Raw genomic sequence first — 13,803 nt, 5'->3', positions numbered from 1 at the left:
ATGCTTAGAAGTAGTTCTAGTAAAAATGCTTCTATTAGGAATAAATGGAAAGTTTTAATAAAAAAACAAGTGCTTTTTAGAAAAGCACTTAGACTAAGTTTTTTTTTTAATTCAATAGCACTTTTAACTTTTTTTGTCAAACATAGTTCGAAGCGTTTTTGGTGATATTAAAATAGTTGAAAACGTTTTTTGTAAAATGTGTTTTAAACCAATATTTAAGCACTTGACCTGCTCATACAAGAAGCACATAACTAGTGCTTCTTGTAAGAAGCACTTTAAGTGGTTTTGGAATCCAGAAATATTTTTTCTAAAAGAGTTTTCAGTCATTTTAAACACTTCCAAACGATTCCATAAAAGTGTGTTGGTGATTTGAAAACACTTTTACTTATTTTGAATGTTGTTTGTACCATACTTGACCAATCTCAAAACTACCGAGCACCGGTCAACGTTATACCGTCAAGGACCCAGAAGAGTTTCCCTCCAACCAAGAAACCAATCACAGCGCGACACGTGTCGACATTAGAAACCAATCATAGCGCGACACGTGAAAACATCAGAAGCCAATCACAACACGACGCGTGTCAATGTCAGAACAAAGTTAGAAACTCGCTTCTATAAAAGGAGATCATTATTCCACAATATTTCCTAATGTCATTTGTACTAAATCATTCACTGGTACTCACTAAAGGAGAGCTTGAACCACGTACATTTTGGGTTTGCTTCCCTATCTCTATCCAGTTACATACTTATCCACACTAGTAACTGGAGCAATCTAGCGAATGTCACAAACTTAACACTTTCTGTTGTACCAAAGTTCTCACTGATTTCATGCATCAACAAATATACTTCCATACATGCGCTTAGTTTAGTGGACTCAGTCTAAACTTTTGTATAGACCGTGAGTTCAAATCTCATGAACAACAGTCAAATAGCAATATGAGTAGCTCATGCGAAATGGTGAGGATGCATGTTTGATTGTTTTGTCATGTTCCGGTCTAAGTTTCTAAGATTAGGAACCAAAAAATTCTGAAACATGATATGATTTCTCCAAAGTTGGTTGGCAGACTACCTAAATTCCTAATTACATCTCATAAGAACATTTCTAATTGGCTGGGAGACTCCAAGACAGATCTTCTTTATACATTGAAAATCTGGACAGTACCTGCTTCATCTCAAATCAATAAGAATTAACTAACACAAGAGTAACCACTCTTCATGCCAATTAGTGCCTTGATTGATGTTTTAAACAAATACTACACTTTGAAAAAAACCATCAAAGAAATATTCGAACACTTTTGAAAAATAATTACCATCACAGAAATACTCGTACACTTTGACAAAAAACCATCCTAGAAATGTTCATACACTTTGAAACTGTCATCTGACTTCGCTTTCGAACATATTATTTTTAATCCTTTTGGTTTGCTAACAAGTCTTACTTTTCAATCGTTTGTTTTGTAGACTAATCACTCGTAGAAGAGTAATTCTATACTTGCTATATTTTTTATACCACATCTCTAATATAAGTAGGACCCATCAACACGTGGAATTTTATGATGATTGACAATTTATTGCATGACACGTTAACCTAACACGAAAAGACACAAAAGTAATAGGTTTCGGGTCAACCTGTTAACGATTCAGGTCGTTATCGGGTTACTAGTTAAGAACCCGATATCGTTTGTCAGATTAGATATTTGACATGACAATTTCTTGCACGATCCGTTGATAAATCGGGTCACCTGTTTAGAACTCGTTACAATAACGGATTTGACACGACACGATCCGTTAAGATAACAAGTTTGACACGAAAACGACAAACGCTAGCCGTTTGCCAGGTCTAGTCCAATCTCTATTAGAAAAGTGTCACAAATTTTGTATGAAAGATACAGTAAAAATAACATTTTTGCCCGTAATTACATATCTTAGTAAGTTTGCCCGTTAGAGTGTGTATATTTCGTTAAGTACTCGATCCTAGATTATACGTAAATGAGTTAATTGGTTTTCAATATGACCAAGTCGTTAGAAACCCTAATTATTCAGTGAAGATGGTGGAGGTGATGATACGGCAAGAAACTTGTTACTTCCATAGATGGACCCTCCTCCTCTTCCTAAGGTGGAAGTTTGTTGCATCAAATTCATAACGGAAAAACTAAACTAATGCAACAAAATTATTCTTTTCTTCTTCTTCCTCCCTACCAAATCAAACCAAAATTCAACCCCCCATTTAACTGTTCCTATATAATTTATAGGTTTTGAAAAGCAAAAGTGAAATAGCAAAAAAAAATGGGTGAATGAGTCAATTTAGAATGCTTCAAAATGTCTTGGCTCACAAGCCATGATAGATGATGGACAAGTTGTAACATTCCACATCGATCAACGGAGAGGGGGTGATGTGCCTTATATGTACATACCCACTTCCATTTAGCACGAGGTTTTTTGGGAACTCATTGGCTTCAGATTCCATCGGAATTCCGAAGTTAAGCGAGTTTGAGCGAAAGCAATCCTAGGATGGGTGACCCACTTGGAAGTTGCTCGTGAGTTCCCGAAAACAAAACCATGAGATCGTGGCCGTGGCCCAAAACAGATAATATTGTGACTACAGTGGAGTCGAGACTGGGATGTGATACAAGTGGTGGTGTGATTCACTAGCCAAGGAGGGATATGATGAAGTATGAAATAGGAACGACAATAAAAATTTCTTATATTGCTGGACCGTCTAACATGTTACGTTGTTTGCACCAGTCTAAATTGAGAATATAACAAAGGGGGCAAATTTGTGGCAGCATTTGTTTTTACACAACTTGACACGTTTTTGTAAAGCTCGCTCCGTACTGTATTTTGACGATTTGAACCGTCTATCTTTTAGGTCTTCTCTCAAATATCGCGTCTACTAAAAATCACCCACATCTGAAACCATATAACTGTTGGATTAAATGTTTAGTGGCTTTTTGTAGAACAATATTCGGTTGTTTCCTTCACTACAAATGAATGTTTCAATGGTTTTGGACTTGCCTAATTTTTTACAAGCATAACTTATGAATGATGCTTTAAATGATAGACGATTAAGATCGTTAAAATATATTACGAAATAGGCCCCACAAAAACACGTCAAAAATTGTGTAAAAAAATAATGTCGCAAATCCGCCCCCAATAACAAGATAGTACACTCCACCGTCAATAGTTTACATCTTCCGACCACGGAGCTTTTCGATTGCTCGCATCAAGTAAGGCATTAACTCTCAATCCCCTTATAGATTTGGTCGAGGCTTATGACCTTAAGCTCAATCCCTAATAAATTAAGGCACTAATAAGAATCACCACACCTTTGAGATGCTAAACATTGGTTTAACACTTGACTGAGGAGGGCCTAGTGGGTGAACCAAATCCCCTTTTTGGGTGGACTAATATGTCCTAGAAGATCTTCAGTGTCCAATGTTGACCTAGAAACCTAATTTACATGGGTAATTTCTCAAAATATTAAATTAAATTAAATTAAAATTAATATTTGTTCTTCCCTTTCCCGCTTAATCCAGAAATAGATAAATAGGTCCTCCCTCACAAGTCTAAGCTCACACTACCACCAGCAAAGCAATGGAGGCCTCCAAACTTACCCTTCTGCTTGGCCTTCTTGCCTTGCTCACTTTCTTAGCTTCCTTCTCAGCTGCAGAAGTTCACTTCTATGAATTCATCGTACGTATTCATTCATTTCGTATGCATATAGTAGTCTTTGTATTCGCGTTCGTGTTCATATTTGTGTATTCGTATTCATAACACCTTTGTTTTGTGAGTGGAAATTTGGAAATAGGTTGAAGCGAGGCCGGTCACGAGGCTGTGCAGAACCCTCAGCACAATCACAGTCAATGGCCAGTTCCCAGGTCCAACTTTGGAAGTCAGAAATGGAGATTCCGTTGCCGTCAAAGTTACCAACAGAGCAAGATACAACATCACCATCCACTGGTATTCATTCATCATAATTTACAACGCTTCTGAATATTCTGCTGCTAATAAACTAAATCATGGTTTATATACGGCTTAATGTTTGTCTAGTGTCCCTGCCAAGTTTATGTAAGGCTTATTATTCTGTATCTTTCAGGCATGGACTGAAGCAGCAGAACAATCCATGGGCAGATGGTCCGGAATACGTCACACAGTGCCCTATCCAACCAGGAGCTACCTACACATACAGGTTCACAATCAAAGACCAAGAGGGCACTTTGTGGTGGCATGCTCACAGCAGATGGCTCAGAGCCACTGTCTATGGAGCCCTCATAATCTACCCTAGATTGGGTTCTCCCTACCCCTTCCCGATGCCAAAACGAGAAGTTCCCATTCTTCTTGGGGAATGGTTTGATCGAGACCCCCAAGATGTCATGAGGCTGGCGGCTTTCACAGGAGGAGCACCAAATGTCTCTGATGCATACACCATTAATGGCCAGCCTGGTGATCTTTACAGATGTTCCAGACAAGGTTTGCTAAATTCCACTTGCTTAAATATGCAAAAATAAAACGATGTATAATGTGTTGAAATAAAAAAAATGGCGATGCAGAAACCATTCGAATTCCAGTCGTATCTGGCGAGTCACTTCTCCTGAGAGTCATCAACTCTGCACTCAATCAAGAACTCTTCTTTACCGTTGCCAACCACCAACTGACTGTTGTGGGCGCTGACGCATCTTACACAAGACCTTTCACAACCAGAGTTATCATGATAGGCCCTGGCCAAACAACCGATGTTCTGCTTACTGCTGATCAGCGCCCTGCTCGGTACTACATGGCTGCTCGTGCCTATGCGACTGCCCAGAATGCGCCCTTCGACAATACCACCACCACTGCTATCCTTGAGTACAAGAATGCTGCTTCTTCAAATCAAGGTTTAGCACCAGTATTTCCTACATTGCCAGCTTACAACGATACAGCAACTGCTACTGCATACACTGCTCAGATAAAGAGCCCATCCCAGGTCAGAGTCCCCACGCAGATTGACGAGTACCTGTTTTTCACTGTGGGTTTAGGACTTTATAACTGCACAGTTCCCAACAGCCCTCGGTGTCAAGGACCAAACAACACCCGCTTTGCAGCCAGCATGAACAATGTTTCCTTTGTATTACCAAGAACCAACTCCTTAATGCAAGCTGCCTACTATGGTGTACCCGGTGTCTTCACCACAGACTTTCCACCTATTCCTCCTGTGCAATTCAATTATACCGGAAATGTGCCCCGGGGGCTATGGTCACCTCGTCGTGGAACTAAGCTTTACAGGTTGAAGTATTGTGCTAATGTACAAATAGTGCTTCAGGACACAAGTATAGTGACTACTGAGGACCATCCTATGCATCTTCATGGGTACCATTTCTATGTGATTGGATCAGGATTTGGAAACTACAACCCCAGCACAGATCCAGCGAGATTCAACCTCATCGACCCGCCACAGAGAAATACCATCGGAACACCTCCAGGGGGATGGGTAGCTATACGATTTAAGGCTGATAATCCAGGTAACATGCTAATCTCGTATCCTAAACTTTCATCTAACCCATATTTGTTCACTATTTTGATATCTTTCTACTTCTTGACCCAATTAGGTGTCTGGCTGATGCACTGTCACTTAGATTCACATCTCTTCCTGGGTTTGGCTATGGCTTTTCTAGTCGAGAACGGAATTGGACCATTACAGTCTGTAATTCCCCCTCCACCAGATCTACCCCGATGCTAAATTACCAGCAGAAGATCGCACTAGTAGTTGGATTTCACTATTGAAATTGCAAGATTTGCTGTTATCTTGCATTCTTAGATTTATTATGTATTGGTTAGGTTGAATTTGTCAGTGAGTTCCCATTGTGATTTATTTTCCCGTATGGAGTCATGAGTTGGACAATGCTCCAACGAAGCAGTTAAGTTGTCATGTTATGATTTGTTTCCGAATTCAAGGAAAGGAATATATGATTCGAAACACTTCAGATTGCATATCTTATTCATTCCGGCTTTCAGATGATGAGTTGATAGCTCAAAATATGAAGGAAACACAACATGAGATAAACCTAGCTTCTATGTGGTGAGACGGTGCTAACTTCCCCAGAAGGTGCACCGTGCAGTCTGCATAAAACCATTCTAGAAATAAACTACGGCAACTCTTATGGTGAACAAGCTCCAGGAATGACGAGATGCAATTTCTCGGATTGCAGGAGAAAAAAAATCAATTACCACAAATGGATAAAATATGGTTTTTTCATTCTTTCTTTTCAGAACCGTTTGCCTTAGAACAAGATATTAGTGTAAATGATGGTACACCTACTTCTCAGGGAGACTAAAACCAAAACAACAATATAAACAAGAGTATTGTAACTGCTAACAACACAGTAAATGATAGTTATGGATTATCAACATGTTTCAGCATCAAGTTCACTAAAGTTACGTATGTTGGTTCAAACCACTCACCAATCAGGCAACAAACTTCAGACATCGAGTATCATTGTGTATATTCTGGCAACGACCTGAGCAGAAGCGCACCCCACACCTCACACATGTGTAGGTGGCAGCAGAACCACAAACAGTGCAGAAATGGCGGCAGGAGGTAGAGCTTGGTGGTCCCACTGCTGCCTTCAAATAGGAAGGTACATAAGGAGGCAAGGAGTCGAGATTTGCCTGTTTCCATGAGAAAAATTATGTAAGGAAACTTAGGAAAGGCGCATCAAGGCAATTCAAATCCTACAAGAATACATGCAGCAAAAACCCTGTTACCTCATGTACAAGCTCCAGGAATGTTCTTGGGGCCTTCTTGGCCTCGAGAGCTTTTGCCTGCCGAGTTTTACGCTTGGTGCCCTTAGACTGCTTCTTTGTTATAAACACTGCAGCAGCAGTTCAAATTGTTATTTATTTTCCTTCATTCCATCAATAATTGCAGAAGGAATTTCCCAAACGTTTAGTTATTACTTCAACCAAATTCGACTGGAACGGAACAACAATATCTCTCTAAGACTACCTAAGCTACAATTGCCTTCGATAGACAACTTACTGAAATAACTTCAAGTCATGAGATGGAGGGAAAGAGAGGTTGATCAGAATCTCTAATCTCTTCCGTTCTTACACACCGTTTGATGGCCATACTTATACACCATAGCTAATAACTTAACGAGCATTTCCCAACCAGAAACGCTTAAAATGCATATATTGACATCACAATGCACTTCGGTTTCGGATGCAAAATCATTCAACAGAATCTAAATCCCACTGTCTAATACAAGGTAATAACTTCTTTACGGAAACAAATACGAAAATAAAAAACCAACAAGAACAGAGTGGTTAAAGAGAAGTTCCATGAAAAATTACCATCATCATCGTCAAGAGAAGCTTCAGCATCGTCGTTAACTTCTACCGTCTCCAAACCAGCATTATCATTTTCCAAAGCTTCAAGCCTAGCAAAGGCAGCCTAAAACACCAACCAGCATAACCCATCAACTCTAATAAACTTATACAAATTCACAGGAAAAAAAAAACACCAAAACATATAAATACATGTGTGTTTGTATATACCTGCGTGCGGTTGTCACTGCTCTGTAGGGCAGCAGTCATTTTCGAAGCAACCTTTCGAGTTCGACTCGACATTCGGCGCAATGGGTTGGACCCATCGTCGTCCATTGCTGCAGGAAGAAGTTGAAAGGAGTCTCCTTTTCGAAAATTCGAGTGATGGAAAATCGATAGCAATGGCTTTCGATCAAGAAAGCATGATTGGAATGAGTAAAACCTTTCTGGGTAGGATTAATCCGGAGCTCACTGTGAGTGGTTCAGCTAAAGTCGTCGACTTTTATGACAATAAGATTTGGGTAGTCGCTGATTTCGCAAAACATATCGAATATACAGAAAGAAAATTGTATCACCGAAGCTGTATCGGGAGAGAGAGAGAGAGAGAGAGAAAGAGAGAGAGAGAGGCGTTACCGCACAACAATGGAGGACATTGCAGAGAGTGGAGGTCCTGGAGGACTGGGGGTGGAAGAAAGTGAGAGATTTGGGCTTAGGACTCCAATCGAAAGTAGTTTCTTTGTTATGATTTGTAACTGGACCTTGAATTGGTAAACATATGCCCAATATTAGCAAATCCAGACAATTTGTATAATTATTCACCCAAAGATTTGATCAGCACGTTCAGAATCTAAATTTATTATTATTGTTATTTGTTTGACAAGTACAAGGTTGTAGCTTAAGAGGTGCGGTATTTGAGTATACTTTCTCCCCTTATCGCTTGAAAAAATACATGATGACTTCCATCATATAATGTTCATGGTTTCATTTGGATGTCTCTTTAATTGCAGTAAGAATTAGTTATCGATCCTCTTAAAAAACTAATGATTCATATTATTGGGATCTGGCACGAAGAATAAAATGTTGGTTGTCGATTACCTAATACACTCCCCCTTTTCTTTATTGGGCGTGTCATGAGATTGTTGTATGTCACTAAAGTTCAAGGAAAATTTTATAAGACGACAATAAGTCCAACAATGTTTTATGACATGGATTGTTAGGTGGTCAAAAAGCAACATATGCAGAAAATTAGTGTAGCGAAGATGAGAATGCTTTGTTGGATGTGTGTGCACATGAGAAATGATAGGATTAAGGACGAGGATATCTGAGGTAAATTTGGAGTGGCCGCAATTGAAGATAAGATGAGAAAAAATCGGTTAAGGTGGTTTGGACATGTGAACCAAAGACCTACAGATGATTCAGTTATAAAATACGACTACGAGATAGAGCCTCAAATGGCAAAAAGGGTAAAGAAAGACCTATGAAAACTTGGTAAGAGACTATAAGAAAGATATGGAGTACTGGAGCTAAAAGAAGACTTGATGCAAAACCAAGAGTAGTGGCATTCTAGAATTTAAAAGAAGACTTGATGCAAAACCGAGAGTAGATGATTCAGTTATAAGAAAGATATGGGTAAATAAAACTTGGTTGTTGTTGTTGTTGTTTACTCTAATAAACTAATGATACAATCATTAAAGTGTAGTTCTTCCCTTATGTTTTCATAAGAAATGAGTGTCAGATATGACTTATCGAGTGCTAAGAAGAGTTTCTTTGTAGGGAAGAGGATTAACTTTGTGGGAGAGTTGCAAATAAGCGCGTATGTTTTGAGTGGAAGTAGGATTACCGTCTGTATGAAATGAGTACATGATATGAAGTATCTCTGTATGAAATGAGTACATGATATGAAGTATCTATACATGTAATTAACATATGATACATCACAAAGTATACATTCAAATGAGTACTAATTTTATTCACTCGCCTAAACTCAATTCTACCTCAGCTGGTCCCTATCTCTCTTTCGCCTGAGCCTAGCTAATAATAAATACACATCTGGTTTGTGAATTATCAAACCCTAGTTACCAACACCATGAAATTAACAAATCCTTCACCTTCTGAGTAGGGCTAGGGTTACATGCAAACCTTCCACTTGTACTATCTGACCCTTGCCCTCTCAAAGTCTGCTGTTGCACCACTAACACAGAAGCAGTACAACAAAAATCAAGAGAGGAAATATAGTCCCCAATTATTCCCAACTCACCATTCTCACTCCAACATGATAGCCCAGATAAAAGCACAGGATTGATCCCTTGTTTCCTCCCCACAATCCAAAGGTCATAATTATTTTCATTATCATCATTCATTGATTGAATGGCTGAGATTGTCTCTTCCCCATTCCTCACCACCACCTCTTTATAATTCACCCTCTCATTCCTCTCATTCTTCATCCAAAACCATGTCACAACCCCATCATCCAACTTCTTCTCCATCTCATCATCACCTTCAGAATTGTGTGAAAGAAACCGAATCACAGTCAGTGACACATTGAATTTTCCAGCCATCCTATCTGCATAACACAATGCCTCCCTAGAATCTGCTCCGCCCAAATATAGCACGGCAAAGTGTAGCTCGGTGTTCCTTAATGCCAGTTGGTTAACATGACCCTTGTCAACCAAAACTCCAACTGAGCAAGGTGCATGGGCTAACACATTTGAATTGACAGATCTAACCCCAGGCCTCACAGTTTCTGTTAATTGTCCTCCAAGAGTATCCAAACATTCTTTGTGAAAAGGCAAAATTAAAAGTGTGGCCTTTTTCACAAGAGCTAGGTCACAAATGTCTTGGTACATTGTTTTGTTTGGCACTATAGCTGTGAAGGGATGGAGCCTAACACACTCACCTTTGGTTTCTTGGTATTGCTTTATGACATTGTGGATTGTGTGACAAACTGCATATTTTGAATCTTGCTCTTCCTGCTTTTCATGGTCTATAAGCACAGGACAAGCCCGGCCAACAAGGTCGACAAGATGGAGAGAAAAGATTACGAACGGGGTGCTTAGAGTTGGATTGGAGATTTCAAGAAGGTTTATGAGGCCAGCTATGCTATCTTCATCATATATACATAGGACTATGCGAAGTTCTGCTTCCTCCAGAGGAGTGTGCTGGATGGTTCTCCTTTTATGGACCATGTATGGCCTTGTTGGGTCATAGAGGATGCTGATCAAGGGCGTGGCTATTGCAGTCATTGTAGTGATGGATATCACCATCATTGTAAACCCTGGAATCGCCATTATCTGTGCATGTATACACACAGAACAGCGAGCAAGTGAGTTCGGATGAGTAGGATTACGTTTCATTTATGAATTTCTACGAAAAGTAAAAATGCTAAACCCTAAGTTCAAAAGTAATGTAGTTTGGATATAAGCTCAATTCGGTGTAGATAAATAGTTAAGGCTCTTCATATATAAGCTCATCAAAACTCGATCATAGTTGAAAAACACCAAACTGATAGGTAAGATGTTGCTTTCTCTAGTTTGATTCTTTTCTGCTCCTCACTAACATTATAGTACTATTTAGGTGTAAAATGTCTTGGCAACAAATATAATTAAGAACCATTTTTATGCAAGTAGTGGAAGATTTCAGTCATACTTTTTTATCATCTAATCTAGCAGTTAATTTGTTGATTAACAATGTCATGTAATCCAAGAAGTATAAATTAACTGCCAATTTACACGATCTTTATGCTTTCTGTAAGTCCATTTAACATTTCTTTCATGTGTAGGCCAAAAACGTACGTTTACCTTTTTGTCCATCCAATGGAGTAAAACCACTATCTCCACTTGACCTTTTAGGATCATCATGAAGCTGAGCGTAACACCATCTCTGAGTGGCAACTCAAAGAAGGCAGAAGTGATTAGGGTTCCAAGCAACTTAGCCACATAGGCAGTCGCAGTGATGGCAAACAAGGGACTCAAGCTTGACCAACCAACAGAGCTCATGGCATTCACATCCACAGAAAGCCCAACCATTGCAAAAGAAAATGGCATCAAAACATCCACTATAACCATCTCACTCCTCTCTACAATTGTTGATCCAAGCGGAGGGCCATCCGGGATCGCGAAACCCAACCAGAACGCACCGTTTACGATCGTGATCCCAGAGATGTCACCCAAACATCCCATCACTAAAACCCCCAACAAAATCGACACCACGTATGCTTGGTCCACTGGTTGCCCTTCTGGGGTGGTCTCAGCAACTTTCAACAAACTCCTTCTAATCACAAACACAATGAAGGCCACAAAAACAACCACAGAAATCAAGTACCATAACACAGCCAGGTGGTTGCCCTCACCTTGCTTAGCTGCCTCAAATAAAACCATTATACAGCCTCCAATCGCATCGCTGATCACCGATATCGACAATGCCAGACGTCCGATCTCAGAGCTCAGAAGGTTGAGCTCTTTGAGGATGGCGTGGATGACCGGAAACAACGGTAGGGCCAAGCCGGAGGAAATGAATCCAAGTGAAGAAATTCTAGCTAGTTCTTTGTCCATGGACTTGCGCAAACTGAATGCAACAATTGATATAACTATGAAGGGGAGGAGCACTCCAGCAAATGCCATGTACAATTGTTTCTTATTTGTCTTTTTCACCAGCGAAAGGTCCATTTTCACTCCGGACAAGAAAAAATAATAAGTGAATCCAATTAATCCAATATTTCTCACTATGAATTTTGAATTTTTCGGAAACATAACTGAAGTAAATTTCTCGCTGCGGCCTAAAATTGACGGTCCAATGAATATACCACCCTAAACAAAGTAATCAAGTCAATTGTAATACCAAAATGATGAATTTCATACAACCTAGTAAAGAATATATGAACTTTATAATGATGTAAATATATATAGGGTAATACTAGGATGACTAAATTGTTAAACTAAATTTTATAACTTAAGTGTTGATAAGCGTGCTCATTTTCTATTAGTGACACATCATTTAGTTTGGAAATTTTGTTTACAAATTTTAATCTCCCTAGCATTACTCGTAAAATATATATACTTAGGGAGACCAAATTTTTAAACCAAAATTTGTAAATGAAATGATGTGAATGTTAATGATTGGATTATTACTTAAGTGTTGATTAACGTGTTTATTTTCTATTGGTGACATATCATTTGGTTTGCGAATTTGGTTTAAAATTTTAGTGTCCCTAGCATTATCCATATATTATACATATATATATATATATATATATATACACACACACACATATGCATAAAGGTTAAATGACTCTCTTGGCATTGGAACCAACCAAAGCTCGAATTCTCAGAGAGTGCGTGCATGAACATTTTTTTAAATGCATATATATAATATATATATATATATATATATATATATATATATATATATTAACAAACTAATATGTAAGATCTCTTAGGGAGAAGAGGAACGTACAATGACTTCTGAGACCATTCTGGGTTGTTTGAGAGGCTTGAGAAGAACACGGAGGATACGTGTGAGGACGATGATCAAAGCGAACTCTAACAACAAAAGAGTGAATGAACTTTTCAATGGATTTTCACCGTAAAGTAAGCTGTAGAAGCCTGTCTGTCGAGTCTTTCCACATGAAATTATGATTGAAGGATAAACATTGTTGAAATCTATGGACACATTGCTGGCCTGAGCTTTCACGGACGCCTGAAATCTGTTTGAACCTCCATCCCAAGGAGTTGGGGGAAGGTAAAGTGGGAATTTCCTAACCATGCAAAGAAGTAACTGGAAACCCTAACCATGCAAATGTTGAGAGAGAGAGAGAGAGAGAGAGAAGGCTAAGATGGGCGAGGACATGCGTTAATAAGGGATAAGAAGTTTTGACCATTTTTCAGATTTTCTTAGTTTGTGAGGTTGCCAACAAAAACAAATAGTTTGTGAGGATGTTGTTGATATTTCTTACCCATCACCCAAATATTTTGTATCGCCCCTATATGTCTCTTTTTCTTTTTCCCTTTTTTTTGTCGAAATCACCCCTATATTTCTTTACTTGTTCCAATGTTACCTGTACTATTTTCTTTAAAAATTGATGTAAAAATGTTTCAATGACAAAATCATTTTTATGATTTTTCGAGCATTAAAAAAATCGTGAGAGCCAATTAAGTTAATTTAAAAAGAATCCTTTTTTTTTTAAATATTGAAGAAAAAACTAACATTAAATCATGAGAGTAGGATCTTGATCAATGACAAAATTATAAGCTTAGCTAACATTAGCTAGGAGAGAAGCCAATCCCAATATTATAATCTATGACAAAAAAAATTACAGGACGTGTGAAAATAAAATTCATTTGGATTTCAATTATTTATTTATTTACTTCAAACGTAAAATTTGAGTGGACAGAGAGGGTTCAAGCCCGAATGCAGTAAAATTAACATGAATGAAGGGTTCAAACTCAAGAAGTATTTCTTCACCCGTCCATTCAAGAAGCTAATGTTGCTGATGATCATGGACTT

At 38.6% G+C, this 13,803-nt stretch overlaps 2 protein-coding genes across 4 annotated transcripts; one reads left to right on the top strand and one right to left on the bottom strand.

Annotated features, from left to right (window-relative positions):
- Positions 1 to 3,580: 3,580 nt before the first annotated feature.
- Positions 3,581 to 5,974, top strand: LOC126591239 (laccase-3-like). The gene is made up of 5 exons (XM_050256820.1): positions 3,581 to 3,693; positions 3,809 to 3,960; positions 4,097 to 4,470; positions 4,551 to 5,498; positions 5,586 to 5,974. The coding sequence occupies exons 1-5, from the start codon at positions 3,595 to 3,597 to the stop codon at positions 5,714 to 5,716; spliced, it is 1,704 nt and encodes a 567-aa protein (XP_050112777.1). The 5' UTR covers positions 3,581 to 3,594; the 3' UTR covers positions 5,717 to 5,974.
- Positions 5,975 to 6,210: 236 nt separating this feature from the next.
- LOC126591238 (SWR1 complex subunit 6-like) lies at positions 6,211 to 13,214 on the bottom strand. 3 transcript variants are annotated; one of them, XM_050256819.1, is made up of 5 exons: positions 12,754 to 12,888; positions 7,534 to 8,060; positions 7,330 to 7,429; positions 6,742 to 6,848; positions 6,211 to 6,645 (listed from the first exon to the last, which is right to left on the bottom strand). In XM_050256819.1, exons 2-5 carry the CDS (start codon positions 7,636 to 7,638, stop codon positions 6,442 to 6,444), a joined length of 516 nt encoding a protein of 171 aa, XP_050112776.1. In that variant the 5' UTR covers positions 7,639 to 8,060; positions 12,754 to 12,888; the 3' UTR covers positions 6,211 to 6,441. The 3 variants fall into 3 exon arrangements, with proteins under 3 accessions (XP_050112776.1, XP_050112775.1, XP_050112773.1); XM_050256816.1 differs by lacking the exons at positions 6,211 to 6,645; positions 6,742 to 6,848; positions 7,330 to 7,429; positions 7,534 to 8,060 and adding exons at positions 8,484 to 10,592; positions 11,100 to 12,107 and having other exon boundaries at positions 12,754 to 13,214; XM_050256818.1 differs by lacking the exons at positions 6,211 to 6,645; positions 6,742 to 6,848; positions 7,330 to 7,429; positions 7,534 to 8,060 and adding an exon at positions 8,482 to 10,592 and having other exon boundaries at positions 12,754 to 13,212.
- Between the last annotated feature and the right edge of the window lie 589 nt (positions 13,215 to 13,803).

This window comes from Malus sylvestris, chromosome 11, assembly GCF_916048215.2.
Source record: "Malus sylvestris chromosome 11, drMalSylv7.2, whole genome shotgun sequence".
Classification (NCBI taxonomy): Eukaryota; Viridiplantae; Streptophyta; class Magnoliopsida; order Rosales; family Rosaceae; genus Malus; species Malus sylvestris.
This window is presented reverse-complemented; position numbering and strand designations above follow the sequence as displayed.